At 36.6% G+C, this 26,365-nt stretch overlaps 1 protein-coding gene across 3 annotated transcripts in view; it reads right to left on the bottom strand.

Moving 5' to 3' along the window:
• Positions 1–301: 301 nt before the first annotated feature.
• LPIN1 (lipin 1) overlaps positions 302–26,365 on the bottom strand; it is an 80,177-nt gene continuing 54,113 nt past the window's right edge. For 2 of the 3 annotated variants that reach the window (XM_021525386.2, XM_021525389.2), the window contains 12 exons: positions 25,197–25,384; positions 24,183–24,276; positions 22,349–22,418; positions 19,464–19,556; positions 18,066–18,139; positions 15,974–16,118; positions 13,199–13,347; positions 11,475–11,561; positions 8,576–8,728; positions 6,654–6,768; positions 4,717–4,820; positions 302–3,869 (listed from right to left, as the gene is read on the bottom strand). In XM_021525386.2, the coding sequence (XP_021381061.2) occupies positions 3,710–3,869; positions 4,717–4,820; positions 6,654–6,768; positions 8,576–8,728; positions 11,475–11,561; positions 13,199–13,347; positions 15,974–16,118; positions 18,066–18,139; positions 19,464–19,556; positions 22,349–22,418; positions 24,183–24,276; positions 25,197–25,384 (1,432 nt within the window). In that variant the 3' untranslated portion in view covers positions 302–3,709. Of the gene's footprint in view, positions 3,870–4,716; positions 4,821–6,653; positions 6,769–8,575; positions 8,729–11,474; positions 11,562–13,198; positions 13,348–15,973; positions 16,119–18,065; positions 18,140–19,463; positions 19,557–19,678; positions 19,757–22,348; positions 22,419–24,182; positions 24,277–25,196; positions 25,385–26,365 lie in introns of all 3 variants that reach the window. The other variant, XM_021525387.2, reaches the window with a different exon arrangement.

The following is a 26,365-nucleotide window of genomic DNA, read 5'->3' as shown; positions in this document are numbered from 1 at the left end:
TGCTCCAATTTGCTCCTGCTCCAATTTGCTCCAGTTCTTGTCTGTCTGCTCTTGGCTCCAAGGGGCTGTTCCCATGTCCCAAAACAGCCAGAGCCCAGATCCTGGCCCCATCTCCCTCAGTAAACTTTAATCTTTCAGATTTAAAAGGCTCTGGGTAAAACACTGCAGCTGAACAGCAAAAATAATGTAAGTTATACTGGATAGTCCCAGTAAGAAACAGGTAGTGGAGACTGGAGATAAAAAAGCCATGGTTCAGCAGTTCTGCAAAAGCACTCTGCCATGATCAAAGAATACAGGAAAATAGAAAAGTCAGGAAAAAATTTATTATTGTCTTTATTACAATATATATTTCTACCCTTGTTGCATTCAGCAGATCAAAATGAAGTGTTAAAGCTATTTTCATCACTGCAGTAGCACATACATATACAGAGGAAACACTGTATATAAATAGGCTTTCAAATAATAACAAACCATATCTACAAATAAAAAATAACCAATACCTCTTTCTCTTCCTTCCCCAAATTACAGCAGTAACATTTTATCTTCAGCATAACTAATGTCACAAGTACAATATTCTTTCCCTCCCATGACCCAGCTAGAGTGGTGCAGTCATCAGCATCAAGAAAGAAAACATTAGCCACTCCTCACTGCTGCATATTCTAGTTTCTGTGTATTGTATGAATAGAATATACTGTGATTTAATGTGTCTACATACTTATGTTAACATATTCTTTCTGTAACAAAAACCAGCATTACACTGCAAGCACAGTTGATTTTTTTTCTTTCACAGAAAGAGTAGCAATTTTTTAAACCACACTTTTTTCTTCTAAATGAGTTAACAAAGAAATTTAAATATTGTACTAAAATTATTCAGTTACCAAATCAAAATGTCTTATACTTTCTGGAAAAGTATGGTGATGCTTCTAGCAGGTCAAATCCTTGATTTTCATGTAAGTGTCTTTTTAGTCAGTAAATTTGATAAAAAGTTACAGCAACACACATTCCTCACACTCTTCAGCTAGATTTCAATTTTGGATACAATGAGGGATGCAGCAACTCAGAACTGAAGTACTGAAAGTCACAGAATCACAGAAAAGTTGGTCAGAAGGGACCCCTGGAGGTCATGCAGTCCAACTTCAGCCTTAAAGCAGATGGTTACCAACAATAGAAAAGTCAGCCATAACCCTGTTTAACCAAATCTTGAAAAACTGGGACAGATTCTGCAGCACTTCAGGGTTACCTGTACCAGCACTGCACTGTGGCCACTGTGATCTGACAATTAAAATAGTTCCTCATTCACACTATCATTTGGTTTTAAACACTAAAGCCAACAAACAACCCTGGACTGCCTATTTATTAAGTTATAATATATATTTATTAAGTTATATCACAGGCTTTAATTGTGGAGAACATTCAGGGACCATCTTTTCTGGTAGGAGCTGCTGTGTGTAGCATCTTGGGAAAATAGATTTTAACTACTGTTAAGGATAAAAACCACAAAACTGTCAGCCTCTCACTGTTTTATTTTATATATCTTACATAATAAATGGCTTGAAGTAGGCCTTTACCAAAACTGAATTTAAATAGGATGCAGCTAGTACATCTGTCCATATATTCAATCATTAATGACAAGTATTAACAGATAATTAAAGGAAAGTGTGGCTACATTTAGAGATGAAACCATCTCAGTTTGGCAATCTGCAATCCCCACTGATTGTCTTTCAGAAAATCTACCCCGTATTTCTTACACCTTGAAGTAAAAAGATATTTGCATTTGCTTTAAACTTTCAAGAGAACACAATCAGTTCTGGCTTATCAAATACTCATTTCTTCCTCTTTGTGTCCTGATATGTCCAAAGCAGATATTTACCTTTCCTGAAGTAGCAACCTTCATGTGAAAAGAAGACTTGGGGAGGACTCTCCACTGCACACTGCAGCTATGTAAAGCATTGCACTTGTTCTCATTACTATTGAAGGCACAGAGAAAACATTAATTGGCCCACTAAGATCCCAGATAAAGTCTTCAGTAGTAAACTTAGAAAAACCCTACCAGAGAGTTACCATCCTATCTACACTGCTATCACTCTTGATGTGTAAAACCAGAATCTGTTGTTACAGAACAAATGTGATCCAGAGCAGTCATTTCCAAATTTCTGGGTGATAGCCAACCACAATCACATCTTAAAATTTCTGCTGGACCACTCTGCCTTCCTGTTATTAAACTCTTAAGTGAAAACACTACAAAGCAGTTGCAAAACACCTACTATAGCCTCGGATCACAGGCTGGCAGAGACCACAGCTTGTGAACCACCAGTGTAGTCATACTGAAATACAATGTACACAGAAACCCATGATGCCATTTTCAGCATTTCAGAGAGCAATTAGACTTTTCAGTGTATTTCAAAAAGAAGAAGTAAGTTTCTTTCCTAACTACGACACATTTGAAATAATTTGGCATGTGGGCACTTGGAGTCCATATTTTAAGTACCACATTGTCTAAAGGCAGACCATTTGAAAAATGTTATCAACTGATCCACAGTATTGCTTTTAGTGCACACAGTTCAGTCTTAAGGCTGTCAAAAGCAATATCTACAGCTTGTGTCTGGATAAATAAGGAAAAAAAAAGAAAAGAGGCTATTTCATTGCCTTAAAGGAGAGTAAATTGCACTAAAAGTATCCATTCTTTATGATACAAAACAAAGCAAAAAAATCCATACAGTAAAAACCTGAGATACATCATTCACCAGCATCAAAATTCACATTTTAACCAAAATAATATTTCAAACAAAACTATTCCATTTTGATAAAATCCTTACTATTTTTGGCTCAGTAAAAAATCTTCAACCTCAGCACACTGTGTGTGAAAGATGTGTTTACTCAAAATCAGCCACTTCAGTAAGGCGGGCACTATCCACAGTGGCCTGTATTTTCCATTTGAACACTTACCTTGATCCAAAAAGCTACTCTTGAAGCATGATAGTTCTCAGACTGAGAAAGACTGAAAGAATCTGGCATCCTATTTAATGTACTTTCTATTTAGAATACACATAACTAATTTCCTCAGAAATGTCCCATGTCAAAACAGGCTGGAATAAATCAAACACAGCTCAATTGGGTTTCACAGCTATACTGATTTACATCTGCTGAGAATCTAGACCAATAATTAACTCTTAAACAAACAGTTGTTGGTCAAGCAAGGGGAGAGGGGAAGAATCAATTGCTCCTTCAGAGAGCAGGATTTTGATATATAGATTGCAATCCCTGTCTGTAACACCAGATAATGTCAGGAATGGTGAGCACCTTCAGCTCCCTTACTGGCAAGGGGTTCTGACAGGATGGAAGATGGCTTCAGTGATGCAGAACAGATGTGGAATCACTTTACAACCTTATGGCATGTTTTACCTGCAACCCCAGCATCACTGCACTTTTAATTGATCTTATATAATGAAAGTGCATGGCAAAATTTGAGGAGCTGAGAGAGGACCTAGAAAAGCAACTCCTATTTCTAGCAAGACTCCTCTTGTCTGGAAACCTGACTAAGTATATAAAAAGCATAAAAAAAGCATTCCAAGTTTGCTCACAACAGAGGATTACAATGCTCAAAACTTCACAGATTCCAACTGAACTGTCAACAGCAAAAGCCAAGTAGTGTCCTTCCAACACAAGCCAACCCATTATTTGAAGTGAGACCAACAATTTGGAGATGGGGTTAAGATGAGGCTGGATGTACATCCTGAGTTTCAAATGGAGGCAGAGGTTCTCTCCAGTAGGTGAACTGGCTGTAGGTGTCAGAACATGGGAAGTCTGAAGAATGACTTCTTTTCAGCAAAGGGAAAATATGGTCTACCACTTCACAGAGTCGGACATAGCTGGAAAACAAAACAAAACAAAACAAAAAAAAAAAGCTGAACCTTTTCATTTTCATTTCTTTAATGCCCCCAACCACTCAGGCATGACTATATTTACAAACAGACAAAGTGGGCAAGTCACCCTTCTCAAAGGAATAAAACTAAATTTAATTTTGGTGCCCAGCTTCCAGAAAGGATTTACAGTTAGGATAAGAAATTCATTCTAATCCCTTCATTCTAACAAATGATACTTACCTAGTGAGAAACAGATGCCATTTTACACCCAGATCATCTGCTAAAATATTCAATCACAACATTCTGCTTCTTCATTTCTGTCCTGCTTGGCTCAAACAGCTCCCTGCTCAACTGATTATTCATATTTTATACAGATATGGCTCCCCTTCAATTAAGGACACCAGCACTTAACATTATTAAAAGCCATTCCAGTATTAGGGGTTACCAGTGCCTAAGCATCTTTCTGGAAGCACTTGAACCGCTCTTCAGATTTTGTTTTTTGGTTCTTTTAGATAGGAGATCCAGGAAAAGAAAACTTTGAAAAGGCCAGGAAAAGGCAGATGGTGTCAGCAAACTAGTGAGTTTCATTTTTATACAGACTAAATCATCCACTTCTAAATCTTTTACATGACTAAAGTAGATGGATTATACTAAATACAAAAAAATTCTTTTTGTCAGTTTAACTGAAGGGAAGTGGAAAGTCTGTATTTTATTCTAAATCTTTTTTGTTTTGTTTGAAGCATTCAAAACAATCTTGAATTTCTACAGCTGAATGGATCTTTGGGCAATTTGAGTCATAAGATACAGCAAATTAACTTAGTCCATAAAGTGTTAGGGATAAAAGATTACTTACGATGAGATGTTTGTTTTTGCATGCTCTTGTATAAGTTCTCCTTTGGGATTAACTGTAAATATTCTGTTTAAAGAAACCCCGACTTGTTTGTATGAATAAACATCCTAAAAAGAATATAAAAAATGAAAAATCACGATTCTGCCTTTGCAAATCCACGTGTAATCTTGCTGTAATATTTTACAGCAAGAACATATTTACACAGAACTGGCACTACATTTACCTAGTTATTGTGTGCCTGAAATTCTCCATTATGTTATAAATGAGGTCAATCTAATGCACTGTTCATGAAACAGACAATTTGCTACTAGATAAGAAGTTGGCCACAATTTTTTAGTAACTTCCCTCGACACAATAATAACATTCAGTAAAGAACTAATGACATCTGGTGTAAAAGCACCTTCATTTTTCTTTCAGAGAATATTTGATGTCCTGTGTGCATTGTACCAAGTACGTTGCAACAGTTACAGCTGTTGAAATGTAACTGACATAAAACAGGAATTATTTTTTAAGGACAAGGTCACAAAATTCATAACAAATATGCCTATACTAAAGCCATCATGTTATCTCCTGAGTTCAGATTTGTGGCATATTCATATGAAGAAAAGCTTGACAAAACCAAAGTTTAAAATATCTCCCAGAAGATCAGAGCAAAACCAATTTCCATTTTGCTAATATAAATCATGGTTTTAAAAGCCAAGATGGTGAAAAACTGGAATGCTAATGAAGCTACAAAGTTTGGTTTTATTTCTATATTGTAAAGGCTGTTCAAAAAAATTAAGTAACTGAACAAAAGTGAAGAGCAGTCACTTTAAGAATTCAGCATCACGGCAGTCCACACACTATCTACACCTGTAACACCCATGTGTACAGAAATTTCCCTGAGTTTGTTCTTGGAAAAAACAATCCAAACTAAAAACATAACAAAACAAAACTACAAAAAACAACTTAAAAAACAACAGAAAACCCAGAGCAGAAAATTGAGAAAGCTGTGATCCTGAGCTAAGCAAAACCTGTAGCATGTTTCACACCTGAAGCCTGCACTCTGGCATCACGCATGGGAGTGAGCTACTAGTAATTACTTCAGAAACAGTAACTTACTGTTTTACTTGAAATAATATTGAAATATAATCATTATTTTAATGCATGTTTCCCTGTGGTTCAAAAAAATGGAACTAGAGGTAGTTATTAGCTGTAATACAACATCACGGAAGTTTTTAAAAAGTTATTTCATAATCATATGTTTAAAAGTGCTTTGATAATGGAAACTAAGCTGACTACAATATAACAATTCAATACAGCAATAGGATAGTGAGGAGCTCTGTAAGCTCTGACATAATGCTTTTAAAGAAGGGATAATTACATGCCAGGTTCCCCCTCAGCCCAAGCCCATGACACTGTTTCCTTCTCTAGATGCATAACAACATTCTTTGGTCAAGGGCAGGAAGAGGAGCTTTCGTTAGCCCAAATATCCAGTCTTCCAATGAGTGACAGAGATCTGTCTTTCCTTTTCTATGCCAAACATATCACTTTACATATCAAGTAGAACCTTTCTGACTTCAATGGGACATTCAAGGTCTTTTGAGTGTACTCAGGAGTTTGAAGTGTCAATCCCACCAACATTAATCTTAAATATTTTCTGCCTGCCCACAGTTATCTCACTGACACTGTATCTGTGTGGATTAAAATGAGATCACTGTTTCTTCACAAGCTTAACTGCTAATTTATGCAGATATACATAGTTACTCTGCTGCTCTTCCATCTCTGAATCCTACATCATGGTATTTTTGAGGAAGAACCTTAATACTTTCTTTTTTACAGGGCCTAATAAAATGTTCCTAATTCTCATTTAAAGCTTCTAGGTTCTAATACAACAGAACCATGAAATAACAGCAACATTTCTGTTCTCTGCAATAGAAATAAATGCACCTATTACTTACAGCAGGTCTGTTTCCAAAAGCAGCATAAAAGGGTTCTGTGTTAGGATAAAACAAATTCTTGATGTCTGTCAAACACTGAACTTTAAATTTTTCTGGTTTCTTTTCTATGACCTCCCTGAAAAAATAAAAAAGGGAAGTTGAATAAGTACACATGAAATACACCATAAACCATTTCATCTTCCTTATTCAACATTTTCACCTAGCTAGATACTACTGCATAGCATCCAATAAATCTTTTAGAAGTCAGATTGCCCATGATGACAAAACAGTATTCCCAAGCTTACATAATGGGCACAGTAAATAAATCCTCTGATACAAGGTAACTTCTATTGAAATCTATATTACAATGATGTCTAGAGAGCAAAAATAGTGGATTACAGGGAGTAGCTGCTAAATCAATCTTTATGAGGAATAAACTCTTACCAAGTAAACTGCCTCCTGAGAACTGCAGAATGATTCATAGATTATATGAGCCCTCACTGTTTATGGTGCTTTTTTTTGTTTTTTTTTTTTTAATTTTATTTTTAAAAGGATTGCAATCACCATATGTGCTAAAAGCACCTCAGCCTGTTAAGACAGAATTACAGTCAGGTTCTCCACCACTGTTAATTATCAAAAGTTAGGGGATTTTCTATTTCTCTTCAGCTGCTTCTTGAACAGAGAATTCATTAATGAACGCAGGAGTTAGCTCATCTCTGGGCAAAAGCCCTTTCACGACAGCTTCTCTTGGCAAGAGGACTGAACAGGTGGCAGAGTCTGGAGTTCCCATAACATAGGAAGATGCCAGCATGACACAAAAACACTTAAGAAGCTCAGAATCCTAGATCCTAATACCAACACAAATGTCAAGGAAGATGTGAATAGTACAGCTTCATGGGAGTAAAGCAGCCCTTTGGAAGAGTAGATCCATGTGTAAATCAATGCCTGAGGATATGCAAAAGATGAATAAAACCACTTTCCTCAGTCCCACATTCACCTGATCTCAAACCTACAAGGATTAAATTTATGGATAAAACAGTGAAGTTATTTATTGCCCATACACCTCAGCAGTTACAATAGCATACACTGCAAATGGGCATTCCTTAGTCTAAACTTAAGATACCAGAAGTAGTATAATTTTAAACGTATTTCTAGATACAAGGAGCATAAAGTAAGAGTAACTACCTTTCACTGCATTTATTAATCAGTCTGAGAAGTGCACTGTAATACCTCCAAGGTTTCTTATATTTAGAACACGACTGGTAAGACAGCCTGTAGCATGTCACTCAATCAGGAGAGCATCTGAACAACCTTCCATTAAAAATTCTAATGAAATATATCTTGTCACAGCAGCTTTTAACAGCTTAAAACATTTTCAGTAATCACTTGACATGCTTCGCTGAATTAGGCAGAAGGTACAATATTCATAATCTGCGCTGTTATTATTCACTCACCACAGTTCAACACCTAGAAAAGATAACACTGTCCTCACAGAATCCCAGAGTGCAGTCAGGCATATAGAAAGTTAATTTCATTTCCACATTAATTTCTTCAAAACTCATCAAGAAACAACCTTCAACAAAAATATACTTATGCCAATTGGAACAGCTTACAGGTAAAGAGAAGAGTGATTGCTATGAAAATGTCCACATTTGTCCCATAGCTAAATATAAACACACGATGTTAAACACATGAAGTCACCAAGCAGTACCTACTGGTAAACAGTGAACACAGCTGTGCCTTAATATACAGCTAAAATACAAACTAGGTAAAAAACAGGAATTGAGTAACTACTGAATTTTGGTATTTCTCTAACAAAATTTCTTCTTAATTGTAAAAAACAAATTAATTAATTATTTCAAGCATTCCCACTTAAAAAAGCTGGTAATTCAGCCTCCACCAACCTCAGAGTTTCCTTCTCTGCAAAAGTAAAATTGCATTACCTGTGAAGAGCTGAGAATAGGCTGCTTGGACTCAGCAAAACTGGCCCCTGAGGCAGCACAGTTCCTCTTTCATTGACCCAGTGCAAGTATCCTCTGGTCATGCCTGCCATTCCAATAGCTCGTGCTGAGCAGTACAAAAATTTATATCCATTTCTGTGAGCAGATATAAAAGAAGAAACTACTGTAAAAATAAAGCGAGTGTTTAGACAGAAATAATTTTGAGGGTTTACTTTTACATGAATCAGATCATGGCTGTTAAATAGTATGTTTAACCCAGACTTCATTTAAAAAAAGTAAAAACACATATGCAAAAAAAACTGGATAAGTAAAACCCATCTAGCCCTGCTACATTTAGTGATTACACCTAAAGAGAGCTCATTTATCTCTGCTCCTCTCAAGACTTACGACTCCTTATGGTTACCCTTCCACCCCTGTGTGGTGGAACCACTGCCCTTAGAATTAACTGAAAAGACATTTGCAAAGAGGAAAACACTTGACATAAGCAGACAATGGTATATTGGCCTTTGTTATATTAACAGTGTTGCATTCCTGCCTCTCAGGCCTCTGCAAAAAAAGATGTCCAGCAGTAACATATTTTCTCAAGCTGGAACAACTTGAGCTTCAAAACACAGTATGAGAAAAAGTCTTTAACTTGACACTGAAATTGAAGTTTTGGTGTAAGTCACAGTGCTTTTGATTCTGTTCATGATAGAACAGAATCCAATCTGATATTAGTTCAACTTAATAGCAGCTTACTTTCCAATTCCTATTAAAAATCACTTTTCATAAAATAAAGAAATACAGTATTCAGCGCACACATGGTCATTAGATCTATCCATTAAGCATTTATATGGGGTTCAGCTGTACTATCTAGCCACTACGTAATTAACTCAGTAATTTGAAAACCAACAAGACTCAAATCTATTTTTCCCCTATGTTTATGATCATCAAAGCCCTAACAACTGATAATGCTGGCAGGCACAGAAATAACAACTGCAATTAAAAAAATTAATTAACATCTTCACCAAATGTATTGCAGAGGTTATACACAAAACTCAGCATGTGAATTCCCAGACTGTCCTGTCTTTTCTGTGAACACGTTTGTCTAATGTGCAGACAAGTGTCTCTGGCATAATTTAGATTCCAACACCCATAATTTATAATTCATCATCTATGCAAAACAAAAAGTATTAAATGAACCTTAGCATAACTCTAGTACACAGAACAAATCAGATTAACTAAGAGGAGAGTTGTGATATGTACCAGAGGCTCTTCAAACATTTATGGTAATTTAAATATATAAGAAAAGCTGACATTCTTGCAATAAAAGAAAACAGCAATCACTAATTCTCCTTGTAAAAATGAAAATCAGATACTCCATCTGACCCCATTCAGACATCAATTCATTTTTCCCTCATTTCCTTTTTTTCTCTCAAGGGGTAATTACAAAGATCCCCATACTCTGTATTTGATCTTCCAGTGTATAAAATGGTTTGGCTACATTGCAAAATGCATCCAGGGAACCAACAGCACACCTGTACTTTTGCACTAGCCTTGATCACCTAGAGACATTCCTACACATCACCACACATGAGCTGGTACAGTCTAATTTTTTCTCTCCTGTTCATCTTCATCAGAAGAAACATCCCCATTGTCTTGGAAAGCATTGCTCTAGGTCATACCTGGATATAATGTTAATGACATTAACTGACCTAAAGCATAGCTGATATACTGTTTCCTGATACTTCCCCAAGAGCTAATGGTAAAAAATATTTTTTTTCTAAATATGGTTAGATCCCAGGTATATTGAGCTACTTTTGGAAGATGCCCATCTTTCTCCTAGAATTACATATGATGCAAAAGCCACAAGTAAACATGATTAATCCAAGTCCCAGCTCCAATGGCATGGAAAGTATTTATTACTGTGGACCACCAGACATCAGTGCAGGTCAGATAGTAGCCTATAATACAGCAGGTTAAAGCCTTTTCCTTAGGTCCTTCACAGAACGGTCCTTATTGACTTCCAATAATTTAAAATTGCATTTTAAGCAACTTTTTTTTAAGCAACTTTTACTTATCACTTGCTCTCAAAATTAACCAATTACATAAATATTTTAAGACTGATCCTTCCTAACCTTGCAATTTAACAATAGATTAGCAACACTTACATATAGAAATAAATTATACAATCAGCAGATCATCATCAATGTCTTGAAGCAAAACAACAATAGTATTAGTAGTGAGTATCCAAAATAGATTTCTAGTCAAGATAAGACATTGTGCTGTGCTTTAAGGATGAGATTTATCTTGCTTGACTAGAAGCTGGATGTTTGGACAGTTCAAATCAAATCTGTTTCACTGAACTCCCTTTCTACTCAGTGGAAAGAAAGGGAACTCCCCCAAACAGATTCATTCCATAAGTTCTAGGTTCCATCCCTGCACAACTCCAGGTAAGTCAAGTTAGCAAGAAGAATTCCAACTACAGCGACCACCCTGGGCCACAGTCTTTATGCATTTCTTCAATAAGGAGTGAAAGGAAGGTATATTAGCATCTTATGAATTAATACTGCTGCAATTCGCAGTTTGCAAGAAAGCTCCACTTTCTGCAACTGCATAACTCATTCAAATTACTGCAGTCTTGGGCACTTTCTGTATCTGTTTGGGCTGGTTGGAAGGGGAATCACCACTCACAGATATGGGGCTTTTGCTTTTGTTACAAAGCAGGTTTTGCTCTGGATACCATGCAGGAGACACACTGTGTAATCATCAGTAAAGCAACAAGGACTTGATGAAACTGTCACCCTTGTAGGTTAAGAGAAGCCTGGAGAAATTTAAATTTTTATGTGCAAATGAATAAACACAAGGCACAGATGCATGAACACATTTACTGAATACTCACTGGCTCACTTTATGGTACAACTTCGCAATCCCTTGGTGTGTCCAGTCTTTGCCAAGAGTTGGCAAAATATGACCTAAAGTATCTGACCTGAATAAAGGAAAAACAATATAAATGAGCTGAAAAAAACCCATACTTATTATAACAGTCAAGTATACAAATCCCACTAACTTACTTGGGTAGCTGTAAATGAAAAGAAGGTATTCCATAAGAGACTGATTGTCATCAGAAGAGAATTAGTTTATTTCCCTTTTTTTTAAGATAGACTGACATTCTCATCCTTGGCCACATTGTTTAAATTACTCCTGTGCCCCGAAATGGATAAGCCTGTGCCCCAAAAGGTAATACAGAAGTCACAGCACACAGGCCATCACTCAGACCTCTAGGAGGTCACCAATGCTAAACAAACTTTTTAAGGTTTACACTGTTTTCTAAATAAACCAAACCTACCCATAATTTAAGTTTATGGCAAATTGAAAGTATGAGGTAAGTCACATTCCAGCTTACTTCAAACTAACTTCTCCACATTAAGCCAGTAGTTGGTCAGGTGTAAACTATTTTGAAATATTTGTTAGCTTCAATGTATTTCCTGCTTTATATGATAGAAAATTATTTACACTCTAATAACAAATAGTGCAAATAAGCATCTTGCTTTAAAAAGCACTGTACAGATACACAGCAAAAAGTCAACACCCTGAATAACTTTTATCTTAGAGGAAGAAATATTGGGCAGTGGCTTAGGATGGATTGGCATTGGCATTTTAAGGTGAAATGATTCAGTAACTCTGGGCAGATCAATAGCAGAGAGAATAGATCCCTCTCACTTTACTGAAGCTTAAAAAAGCGAAGTGGGGAGAGGTGTTAATTTATGTTGGCACCAAATGAGAAGTTTGACATACAATGGATAAACCATAAGAAGAGAGTTTCAGTTTAAATCAAGTATTTTAATTTCCCTCAGATTGTTCTTGAAAATTATTTTTTCCTTCTTCTTTTTCCTAAGTAGATATAGCTAAATTTGATTTTGAAAGAAATTGAATTCAAAACAAATTAAACATCTCACTTCAAAAGACAATGCTTGCATTTTTATTTCATGCTTTCCCTATTCCACACACAATTGTCTTCCCCAGTGTTAAATACACTAAATAAATAGAAGCCAGCCAGTCAGTGAATCATTTTGGTCATGCCAAAATTGTGAGTTTTACCCTAAGTACTAATCTGAAACTTTCAATCAGATTCTAGTTCTGACATTGATTTTGAAGTCTAGTCTTCTAATAATGCCTAACACTGGAATGCCCCAGGAATGCCATTTAAAATAAAAATTCACGTTTCTTCCTTTTAATTACTCCTTCACATTTAATTACTCCTTTTAATTACTACCTACTTCATGAGTGTGATGTAACAAAAAGGTGATAATGTTGCAGAAGGTCCTCCAATACTGCTGTAAATACTATCATGAAACACCAACAGGTGACAAAAAATGGACACATATGGCATGTGTCTATTAAATTAAGAATTCAACTAAAGACTGTTGTATTGTTTGAAAGCCAAATTTTAAAAATTAAAAAAAAAAATTAACAATCAACCAAAGAAAATCAGAAACAAGAGACCAAATGTCCCAAAACATTTGTATATGAAGATTCTGTGACTAACATTCCTTATTAATGTTTTCCTTTAAACTAAAGAGGAAAATCCTTGTCTATAAAGTCTCTCCCTGTTAATGAACTCACCGTGTGATTGTTCCATCAATATCAGAAATAACAACTTTATCATCCCAATTCCATAGGTAAATGGTACCTTCACAGCGGCAAGTGCCTTGATACTGGGTTGTAACACTAAAGGTCACATCATTGGGGCCATTCTTGAGCTTTAAGCTTTTCTGCAAGACATTATCAGCAAGGTGATCAACAAACTAAGAATCTGAAATGGATACAGTGTAAAAGCTGCCTTGGAATATTTGGCTGGGGAAACTGGTGTGGATTTCTCCTCCCATAAAGTCAAATCCATTTGTGGGATTGGTTTTGCCCAAAGATTAGAGTGTACTTGGTGGGTAATTCAGAAAGACAGAGGTTCTAGAACCAGTATGTACCTCAGGGATAAATAATCTGTGGTATAAGTTTTATGCTGCAGAAAGCAAAGTAGCAGCAATGACATGAATTGATGAAGAATGAATTTTGCACAGAGGGCAATGTAATGAGGACCCGAGCTGGACCAGTGTCTGGTGGCACCAATCAGGTATGCTTGCTCTCCTGTCTCAGCCACCCATCCTGATGCAATGGAGACCTAGTCATGGATCTGGAGGGGTGGAGGAAGCCCATGGAATGGGAAAGTAATATGTATCTGTGAAAGGATAAGATAGTGCAAATGAAATGTGTGTTTGGTATAGAGATGATTTAAGAATGTAGTTAAGTTGAATCTGTGGGTAAGGAGGGATTTCAATAATGAGAAATAAATACAATGGAACAGTTAGAAGATATATCAATTATGTGGGAACTGAGTGTGATACAAACGGTATGGAACGGGGTAGAAATTGTATTAGGTCTGGCTGAGCTGGAACTAATTTCCCCACAGCTGCCCTCACAATGCTGTGCTTTGCACTGGCAGCTGGAAAGGTGTTGGTGCTTTGGGCACTGCTGAGCAGTGCTGGCACAGCACCAGCACTGTCCTTCCAACATTCCCCCCCCATCAAAGGGCTGGGGGTAGGCAGGATCCTGAGAAGGGACACAACCAGGCCAGATAATCCAAATTAACCAAAGGGGTACTCCATACCATACATCACCTTAGACATAAAAGTTAAGGAAAGGAGGAGGAACGAGGGGCATTTGTTATTTTACAATGTCTGCCTCCCAGAGCTGAAGCCCTGCTTTCTGTGAAGTAGCTGAGCATCCCTCACTGGTGGGAAGTAGAGAATATACTTGTTTTTCTCTTTGCTTATCGACCTTATGTTCTCTCTCCCGTCCCACTGAGAAGGGGAGTGACAGAGTGGCTTAGCTGGGCACTTAGCATCCAACCAGTCAGCTCAATTTGGTCACACTGAATTTTATTGCTTTCAGTAGAGATATTCTAAGTAACAACAGCAGAGGTTTACCCTGTGTGATGTATACTAGGCATTGATTTCTAGAACAGAACAAAACAAATAAACAAAAAAAATCTGTTTCACAGTCAGGTAAATTTAAAAAAAATCCCCTGATGTTCACATAAACAGTAACAAATGATGGAATGGGGACCATTTATGGGCGTTTCCCATCTGAAAAGCAGATAGATATGCAGAGAGAAATCTGAGTAACAAAAAGTTCCATAAACTGTAATTAAGACCCTTTTCTAGGGGGATTTGTGTTCTACAGTATTTTATCTCTTTTGTACAGTAATTGACCTCTCACATCACATGAATTATTACCCTTCAGCCTACACTAACTATCCCTAACTCTCACACTTTGCTACCCTTCACTGTCACCTGTGCCACTTAGTGACATGTGGGACAAGAGGCTACTGATTTCATTCTATTTGAGAACCTAGCTGTTCATTTTCCCAAGAGCAAGGAATTTCATACTCAGTATATCTTTTCCTTCATTATCTTTCATTGCAACTTTTCAATTAGTTAAAAAGTGGAAAGGAGGTGAGAATACAGAACTCATGGGTAACTGATGAATCTCACCCACTGTTTCATCAAGAAACCAATTTAAGAGTAGTTTTAACGTCAGTTAATTTCTGCAAGGTTTCTGAAACTGAAAAGTCCCACTTTATTTGTGTAATCCCTGCTCTCTCTTTGCAACAGAAAATAATCAACACATCTCATCTGCCTCTTGGGAAAAACTGCATTTCTTACAAATTATCCAGACAGTGAGTGATGGGCTGTTAAATGCTGTATGCCTCAGGTTTCCTTCAGAAAATTAATTATCTGTACCTAAGATGACAAGAAGTATTTCTCTATAGTAACCCATTTTTCCAGGTCAAACTGAAATGTTCAGGACACAAAACTGCAACAGTTTTGTCATCATTAGCCAAAACAGGAAGAGAATTGGCTTCAAAGAAATTAATAAGCTCCAAAGAAATCAATAGTCTGGGCTCATTATAAATTCACAAGCAGCTCTTTCAGAAGTTACTAACAGAAAACTGTATTTATGCAAAATATTACTATCTGCCTATAAATGAGAGAAAAGGAAAAGAGAGGAAGAAGAAAGAAGAGATGCCTGTTAACTTATACACATTTCACATACTACAAGGAAGGATATTGTTCCAATACACTTTCTCAGGTGACAAATACACACTTTGGAATTTGATATTTTTCTAAATGAGATCCCACCTCCAAACCCCAGCACTTGCTGCAAGGAACAACATTCATGTTTACTACAGAAAAGAGAAGGGAAAAGGCTTTTTTGAAAAATACAACAAGAGAATTAAATGTGAAACGTAAGAGCTAATTAAGCTTTGAAGCCTGACGAACAGTAAAGATTTATGTTGTATTAGAAATGCCATTTCAGAACAAGGATGTAAAATTAACTCACAAGTTGGTCAGAAGTGAGGCGAAGTGATTTTTTGTAACTGATTCCAGACAATAACGAGAGATGACTGGAGTTGGTTTGTAATGACCCGAGGTTTTGTTTGGCAGCTCTAGGGTCTTCATCGCTTGAAGAAGATTCATCTTTTATTCTGGAACATTGCACACACAGAAAATGATGTTATCATGTCAGTAAATGCATCTCAGTATCCATTAAAAATGCATTAACAGTGAGTCACCAAATAAGTCATTGATTCTCTGATACCAAGTACTGTCTCACAGGAGGTCATTCATATCATGAGTTTTAATATATCAGTAAAGTACCAAACTTTCATTCACACATTTCCCATTATTCAAACTTGGACTGTTACAAGCAAATGAATGGCTGTAACAACAGTTTCATTACTTAAATTTAATGAATATAAATTCATGTATTATGTTAACTCAAAAATCTCATATGATACAAAAATAATACCAATTAGATACTATAACTACAAAAAAAATCCTCTGTTCTCAAAAGAAGAGGCACTTGCTATGCTGGCTTTCTCTTTCCCTCTTCTATCCTCCCACAAAGAATTTAAAAATTAATTTTAAAAAAATGCAAGTTATGGAAGTTCTATTATACAAAATAACTTCTCGTGTTCTTTCAATAAGCAACTTCAGATAACTGGATTATTCTTTTCTGGGATTTGCAAGATTTCACTGTTCAGAATACAATGATGGAAAATCATAAAACCTGAGCTCCCTCACAGTCCTCTGTTTAAATGCGCATTGGAATAATTACCTTTGTTCTCCTACAACCATTTTTTAGAAACTTCTTAAGGGTATTCTTCCTCAGAAATAACGTTTTCCTACAGTAAAAAAAAAAACTAGCACTGTAGCTGTAAGTTAAAACTCTTTCAACAATCAATATTTGGCCTTTTATTTCAATCATACCTGGAGTTTGATGTTAGGCAGTCTTGACCCAATATTAAGGTACTGCATGTCATGACTATCTTATTCTTTGTGACATGTAATCTCAAAAGCTTTACTCAACATTCCACTTGTCATATTTTGCTTGAAAACAACAATTTTTAACGAGAGATTTCTAAGGCCAGTTAAAATTTAAACAAACAGAATTCAGAATCTAGTCTGCTTGAACTCTTAATACCACTTTAAACCTTATTTTTAAACAACCATGTAAGAAACAGACCTCTATGTCACTTGCCATCCTTAAAAAGAAAATCAGCCTTTCCAATTTATTCTGGCTCTTGATCTCAGAGAGGCAATGGAGACAACAGCTAATCTCCTACAGAATGAGGAATCCTCCTTCCAGCACATTTGCCTGGACTGCATCTTCTGATCACCAGAAAGAATGAGAGCTTTTTATTCCAGAAGGGCAACCCCTGAACCTTACTTATTGAGCATGAAGCATATTTGAATCTGGTCCTTTTCAGCTGTAACTGCAGCCAGCACAAACAAGATGTCTTTACATTAAGATGTATATGCACAGAAAAGGGACAACGTAGGAGAGCTGTCCCTGACTAACTCATCCCTCTAAAGCTAAAACTCATCTTATGGAACCCTCCAAGGTGAGATTCTGACTATACACTGTGATTACTTAGGAGCACAAGAAGGAAGAGACTTCTGCAATCCTGGAAACCACGACTATTGCCTGTGGAAAACACTCTGGAAAGTCCCTAATTTCCAAAATATGCAGGAAGCAACTAATTTGTCAGGCCATAAGTCTAAATAAATAAAAAAAATTAAGCAACTGGGAACTGACAACAGCTTGGGTTCATCTCTGATGTTCCCTTAGAAACTCTAGAAGAATACATGTAGCTTTGGAGAACTGTTCCAATTACAGTTTGTTTCCAGGCTGCTGGAATGTGTGTCCCAGAGCTGCCAGCCAAACCACAGAAATGCCAGAGTGCACTCACAATGTCTGTAGCCCTACCATGGGTAGGGGCCTCCTATTTGGACTTCTGTGGTGCAATGAGTAACAAATTGAAAGTATTTCACTGAGACAGTATTTCTTTGTTAGAATAGGTGAGGTAACTTGCTTTTGTTTTAAATGTCACTCTTACTTGTTTTCAGGTACAGATTATTTTTGGGTGTACCTGTTTGCCCTGCTCATCTGTGAAGAGTCTTCTGTAAGTCCACTCTCACTCATACCTTGCTCTGGCTTTGTTTCCTGTAAAAATACAAGTATGAGTAGCTGTGCATATCCTGCTGAGCAGAAAGTACATGTTTTTAGAAAAATATCTGAAAATCAAATTTTGCCTTGTACAGATTTGGTAAAAATCAACAGTATGTGTGTCTCCTTGGTAGGCAAAATAAAACCCTTAAAGAATAAAGGCAGTACAAAGAACTAAAAACTGCAACTATAAAACTCAGAACAATAATTTAGTTTTGCAGGGAACAAGTAGGGAAATACCAGGTTTAACATCTGGTACTGTTGAAGTTCTGGTATCAGCTATGGAGCTGATAACTCAGTTCATACAACTCAAATAGCTAGATTTCACCTGAGAAAGCAAAGTATGACCTGGGAGAAGGAAAAAAAATTACCTTTCAATTACCCACAAATTACCTTTCAGAGAATCATTTAAATCTTAAATCCAGTAAAACTTTCTAAATTGCTTTTATCTTGAGTAGATGCTGAACACTAACAAAGTCATTCCAAAAGATTTTTAAATAGCGAATAATTCTGCTTTACATAGCTCCATTTAAAGTTGCTACAACTCAAGAGAGAAGGAAATACTTCCAGAGAAAATCCTAAAAACTTCAAATAACTACAAAACTAAAATCTCATGCTCTGAAACCCATACCCACAGAACAGTACAATGGTTATCTCATGCAAGGTTAAAGAAGTTCTTGACAGAGGCACAACCATGAAATTGTATTAAAAGTCATTTTCTCCCCTCAAGTATTAATGCTTCAGTAGTATAAATTAATATGAAGAGGTTTTACTAGCCAACAATACTTTATATACAGCTTTGGTTTTTTCAGTTTTCCAATGTTCATCCATCACTTTAAGATTGTTACCACAAACTTCTAACGCTCTGAAAAGAAACCAAAAGACTTTCAAACCAATATATATAGTCAGTTTGCCATCTTAGGTTTTGCTGAGTTTTACAGCTCACTCTATTCATAAATATGTCTGCCCTTCGACCATCAAAAGAAAGATGCTGAAAGGTAGGTAATCTGAGTGAAAACTTTAAATTAGTGGCACAACTCTGATTCTAGGTTTCCAAACAGAGATTTAATACATTAGATACCACTGCCTCAGATCTGTGTAATGAAAATAAATCAAAACTCTTCAGGAAAATGTTTCCGGTCGGATCCAAAGCCTTCTGCAGTCAAAACAAACCAGACTTCAGACCATGTTTAATGTGTATTTACTCAGTCAAACCGAGTACCAAGTTACCCTCTGAAGGAAAGTTCTGACGGATGAATATGCTGATACCCAGCCTTCTCACTGCAAACAGAAGGAAACTCTGCTTGCTTCTTAAACTTACCTCTTTAATAGTGCTGTTCCTCCCTCGCCATGAAAACCACCATCTTCCACCTTTCTTTGGCATCTTGTCCCTCATTATAGATTCCACAGTTGCCTGTGATAAATGGATGGTAACATAAAAAAGGCCCAAAATAAAGGACAACCTGACATACGTAAATGAAAAAGTGCCAAACACACAATTTTAACTGATAATAAATAGAATAAAAGTAAACATACTGTCTGTGGACCATAAATTCTACTAAAGCAAAATCTAATGGTATCCAGAGCTGCTCTGAAGTAACTTAAGCATGAATACTTATGATATTTTTAAAAGGAAAATGAAAAATAAATCAAATCAAAGAAGAAAAAAAAAGCATAAAGAGATATTAGTATAATGTCTAGAATGGAGGATCTGCTGTTTCTAAGTTTTTTAGTACAAATTATACATTAAAAAAAAATTAAAATATCACTTCCTGAAGGAGGCATCATGCAAAACAGTAACAAACTGACATGCAAGAGAGTTATTTACAAAGTTTGTATTTAATCACCAGCTTAGCAAAAAGCAGTTACTAGCTTTTATGAGTTTATAACTTATGAGTTTATGAAATTTCATGCTATGAACTTGTCTGAAAATGTCAGAATAGTTTCTTGTATAAACCTTTTCTACTTTACATTGGTTCTACATACTAGACACCAGTAGAAAAATTTCTTTCAATATCCATAATGGCTGGAGCCTTATGCATTTTAACAAGGGGAGCTGAATTTTTTTCATTCAGAGAGAAGCAACAGAAGGAACAGAAAAATATTAAGGTAAAATTGGCCACAGGGTTTGGTACACCCTTGAACAGTATGGCCCCTATATTTCTGAGATGATAGCTTCCACTGCAAGTAAGGTTATCAAAATAAAGCTGTGATGTTATCATTTTTTTTTTTTTTAAATTTAAAAGCCAAGAACTCTTAGCATTTAAGAGGGAGTTGTGTTCAGGTAATGTGTAGCACAATGGATTCCTTTTCTCAGTTTTTCTATAGGTTTTCTTTACTATATTATCTAAAGTATATGAGAAAAAAGAAATGACAGAGGAATAAAGTTGAGTTTTTCAAACAAAATAAGGAAAACAGGGAGCAGATGAAGCTATGGAGAATGGAGTACCACAATTGAGAAAAACAGCTACAATTTAATTAGATTCTCAAACATGTCAACTTCAAGCAGATGACCTATAGAATTTTAGTGGGGGAATGCTTGTAATAAGATGTGCATTGAAGTGTATTTTACAGAACATCAGTAAATTTTTTTTTAAAAAACTTACATTTTCAGACACTTCATAAACTCTGTTTCTTATTAAATTATCTTAGTATTTCAATTCCCTAACTTCATTTCTACAGCAAATCAAAACTCTACGTAACAAATGATGAAGAAAACCAGTAGGATGACTGGTAACAAAAACGAGTCATTTTAGTTTCAGAGGTACAGTAAACCAAGTAAACCTTTCCAAACATACAGATTGTTCCAACTATAAATATTGATTGGCTTCTCCACTAAATTAAAACTGCAGTCTCAAAAAAGTTATCAGCATTCAGAATATAAATTAACCATTTAAAAACCCCAAGCACATTTGGAATTACACACTCATAGAAGATTTTTCTCAACTGTTAACCTATATGAATAAGGACATAAGTATAAAGCTGTTGAAAGAATTGCCATCTGCTGCAACATTATGGAAAATATTTTATAACACTTCTTTACATTTACCCATCCTAGGCAAAACCCAAGACATCTGGCTCAGGCTTTAAAGTGTTTAACTTAAAATGCAGTTATCTTACATTATTTTTATTGCACTGAAGACCCAAGAGATACCTATCAAGGCCTGAATTACTCTGTGTGAGCACCCAACAAATATAGAGTAGGATAATTTCTGTGGGCATTTGAGTTCCATGGGATGAATCCCACCTTTGATGATTACCAGAACATTTGCAGTAATGCATGAAACATCTGGCTCTGTGACATCTTTGACATTTAAGCCATGTGTACCAGATACTTGGGATTTTTAGGCCAAATTTATTTTATACTGGGATGGTACCATGCAGCTGCACATGACTGCATATAGAGGAAATGTGGCACTAAGAAAGAAACACTGGCAGAGAGTATTCTGGGCTTTATAGAAATTTTTAGTCCATAGTAGAGATAGCATTTGAATTCACACAGAAAAATCCCAAAGATATGTGAAGTGCTGCAAATGGCAGGAGAAAAGTTTAGGTTCAAAAATGTATTAAATCTGTGTCTAACCAGGACACAAAATTTTGATAGTGGTGATACTACTGCTTTAGATACATTTACAGTATTTCTGTCATGAGCACCTAGGTGGCACCAGGTCATGTGGCATTGAACTAACTTCTTCAGCACATTTATATAAGACAACACACGGTGTTGTTGCACAGTCATAGAGCTATCTGGCACTACCTACCTGGATTATGAACAATTAACTGAGAAACCAAAAGCTAGCAAGCTGTAGGCCTTCCTCATCTAGCATTTAAACCTTATTCACTGAGGTTATTTATATTGCCTTAATAATATATGCTGTACATACATAAAACAGAAAGCAAACACCAAGTATTGGCTACAGCAAACACTAACATGGGTCAATATAATTTATGTTTAAAATCCATACTAATGAAGTAAAAAAGAAGTTTTCCTACTTTAAAATAGTTGTAATAACTTTAGCCTAACAAACAAACACTAGTCACAGACCAAACTTAGTCCTTATTTAGGCCATCACAAGACAGATGAATTATTATGTGTGGGTAGATTTTACTGATTTGCAGATTCTCTCATACAACCCATTTCCCTCCCTTAATCAGTGGCATCATTTCCAAACTCCTCCTCTTACCAGCCTTCATGTTCAATCTCACCTTTGGCAAGGGTTTCTGGAATGCCTGCATTGCCAGTAGAAGGGGACCAGCTGTCGTCCAGTTGTAGTACCTGGGCATGCAAGGGAGACAATTACAGCATTTTGGAATCCCAAAGTCCCAATTCACAATCTACCTGGTATTCACCACCTGGCAGGTTAAAGCCATGAAGCACAGGTCAAACTCTGACCTGCACTAGTAATAACAGACCCATCTAATTCCACAGAATGCTCACAGGTATTTACCACATATATTTTTCAGGGTATGCAAGAGAAGCTAGGCCTTGAGTAGAAAGGGTGTTTGTCACACATTACTCAAGTCATCACAGAATCACAGAATGGCTGGGTTGGAAGGGATTTTCATTCACCAGAACCACCAAATTCTTCTCAACAGAACTGTTGTCAACAAGTTCATCTTCCAGCCTGAACTCATATCTGAGATTGGCCCAAACCAGCTTGCATTTTAACTTCTTGAATTTCATGAGTTTCTTGTGGGCCCTCTCTTCAAGTTTGTTTAGGTCCCTCTAGATAGTATCACCTCCTTTTGTTGATTCCACTGCACCACTCAGCTTTATGTCATCTGCAAATGTGCTGACGGTGCACTTGGTCCCCACTGTCTATGTCATTGACAAATATACTGAAGAGCAGCAGTCCCCAAGACAGAGCCCTCAGGGACACCAGCTTCCATCTGGACAGAGCAGTTGACTGCAACTCTCTGGTTGCATCCATCCAGCCACAGGCCTTACTGTATTCCTCTTTACCACAGCATAAGCCACATTTTTACAAGCTTTTTTCACTGCTTTTCCACCAAGGAACCACATAAAACTTAGGGGCTGCAGTCTGTAGGATGTCAAGCTCCTGCATTTAGATGTTGAACACAGCTCAACCCCTGTTGCAGACAGCAGGACAATTACAGAACCCATTGTCTAGGGAAGGTGAAGTTCACATGACATTAAGAGAATATGACATTTATGATCCTCACTAAGGCCTCCTCTCTCCCCAGTACATTCAGCAGGCAGATAAATACTACCATCAGATTCAGAGAACAGTGTCAGGGAAGCAATGAGTGACTCACCTCAAACCACAGAGAGCTGAGGTCAGGTATGAGGCTGCAGCATGCACAATATAAACTACCACCTGGTACATCAACCTTGCATGAGCCATGTCTGTGACTAAGGGTAGCCAAACCTCTAAGTGCAGCACAAACCCATGATCTCTCCTCTGTTTGCAAGGTGCAAGGAACCCTCAAGTGAAAGAACCCCCCAAAAAGCTGCATCTGGCTTAGAACACAGCACTGCCCTTCTGCCAGCAATTATAAACATACAAAATAATGTCTTAGCCTTACAGAAATGGAAGCCTTATATTTAATTGGTGAAGTTTGACAAACCTTGAAAAGCAATGCCTCCACAGAGGCATATTGGCAAAATATTCAGTATATTAAAAAAATTGCTCGGTACTGAGTGACTGGAAGCAGACTGATGTATCCCGGTAAATATTAATTATTCAAACTGGCTCAGGGCAAGCCTTAGCAAGTTCACATCGTATTTCATTTTTACTCTGTCAATTGAATGTGAATACTATTAGCATTTAGTAACAGCTTCTTGAAATTCAAACTGTGTCAGTAATAGGTCATCTGAAACTGCTCTTCACTTTCAGTTCAAAGGAGGAAAGGTAACTAGAAGGACCTGAATTCATTAGGGAGTTGACTCTTTCTGGATGAATCCAAGCTACAAAAATTCAAAACCCGGTTTTCAGCTACAATTATACAATGTAATGCACTGAAGGGACAAAGAAGTTTCTCTTTACAACAGTAATTTTTTTTTCTGAAATATACTTACTTATTTCCAATCTTAACCACAAGGTTAGGGTCATCAATGATAGCAGGATTGTCCACAAACTGCTGATACGTTACTGCATGTTCTAAGAACTCTTCTGTGGGGGAAAAGAAGTTACATTTGTAAAGCATGCATTTAGAGATGACTGGGACGGGCCAACCTAAACCTCTCGGCACCTCTCAGACACATTGGTTCCACCTTCATTACAAGGGTGCTGAGATTAACTGCAATATGGAAGCAAGTTGTTCAGAGACTTTCAGCCTCAGAAGATGAGGGTTTCTTTGTTTCTGGGTGTCTTTCCTTTCAAAATACAACCTAAATTGAAAGCTTAAGGATTGAACTGTGAGGGAGGAAAAACTCCTTTTAGAAAAATTATGTAATTTACAACTGATCCAGATGACAGTATGACTCAAATAAATCACAGGATATTTGAAACACTTTAATAAGTAGCTTGTGAGCAGCTGTCAGTGTAGCATCAGGCTCATATGATTTTATGACACCACATTACTGCAGAAAGTGCAAGTGTTAACACATTTATTTTCACATGGCCACATTATGCCACTGGAAGTTTAAGGCACAAAGTACTGTGATTTATCTAAAAGTTACACAACAAACTGGAGGTAAGGCAGGAATCAGGTTGAACTTTTCAATTCCTTCTCCTCATGTTCCCATTTATGGACCACCTTTTTCACTCCTGACTCCAACAGCTGTGAATTTCCTAGCTATATACTACACTAAGTGGCAAAAGCACCATTAACACTACTACTGTGATACAAGACATAGCACTATTGGAAGTAAAAATATCAATAAAATAATTCCAAAAACTTTCATATATGGTGGATTGTTCAAATGTGTTAAAAATCAGGAGAAGTTCTAGGAAGTTCATCATTATACGGCCAGTATCTGTCTTCTCAACCCAGTGCTGAGTACAGCCACAGGAGGGCTCTGCAGCCTCAGGCTGGGAAGATCAAACCCAGCTGCCAGCACATGTCTGCAATTCACACGGTCATCCTGTACCTTTGGTTATCTCTTTGTTCTCAGTAAGGCCTCCGCAGAGAGAAATGGCGATGGAGGGCAAATCCCGAACTCCATCCGAGGTGCTTTCAGCCCCACTGTCAACACCAGAGCTCCCGACAGACTGCGGAGAGTGGCTGGACGGCCGTGGCCCCACGTCAGCCATGCTCTTGCTTTGGGCATTATCCCCACTGGAAAAGAAAAATCAGGAATTCAGGCTTCAGGTGTGCATTCCCAAATTCACTCCCTTTAACATATACAAGCTTAGGAAAAAAAAAATAATAGAGAAAAAAAAAAAATAAACTGCCCTTGTTTAATTTTTACAGCAAAAGAAAGTAATATAGGCCTCGTGCGGCCTCCAGTATTAGATTGCTTCTGCTTACTTGTCTAAACAAGGCATGTATAATTATAGCTTCACTTATTTATAAGAGCTAGGAAAATAAGACAATAAACTGTACAGTCTTAGTAGACAAAAAAATGGTACAATAATCAGAGTTTATACTAGTAAAACTATTCCCACATGGGAACAAGAATAAGCATGTAAGTTTACTATTTAATTTATATCAACTATATAAACTGATAGCTAAATGCAAATAAATTGTGTATGTTTGTGTATTTATGTATATATAAATAAAACACTCTACATGTAAACTAATAGAATTAAAATTTTCAGAAACAATAAATCATTATACCCACTTAAACTCTGATGAGATCAATATTACAAAGTTCAAGCTCATCAAACTCTGATTTCCACTTCAGATTTCTATGAATGCATTTGAGAAATTTTCAATCCAACGTTTTCCCCATATAACTAATCCTTCTCAGTTTTACTGAAATGTTAATATTACAGCAGCTGAGTTTAAGCAAGCAAAAAAAGAAAAGTAAAATACACAAGCTACTTTAGTTGTTGCTTAATGACTTTCATCAAGTGACTAGAGCATATGTTGAAAGAGAACTATAAATGTTGCAATACACTCCAATAAAGATCAGAACAAGCTGGAAATTGTATGTTCAGAATGCAGTATTTTCATATGTAATTCTGTCATTCATCTTCTAAAAATTATTTTCTCACATTAACATTTATAGGTGAATAAACCACAGTAAAGCAACATTAGACCAATAATTTTCTGCTAATACTGGTACCAGTAAGATGTAATCTTTATGGTAGTAAG

This window comes from Lonchura striata, chromosome 3 (genome assembly GCF_046129695.1).
Source record: "Lonchura striata isolate bLonStr1 chromosome 3, bLonStr1.mat, whole genome shotgun sequence".
NCBI lineage: Eukaryota > Metazoa > Chordata > Aves > Passeriformes > Estrildidae > Lonchura > Lonchura striata.
This window is presented reverse-complemented; position numbering and strand designations above follow the sequence as displayed.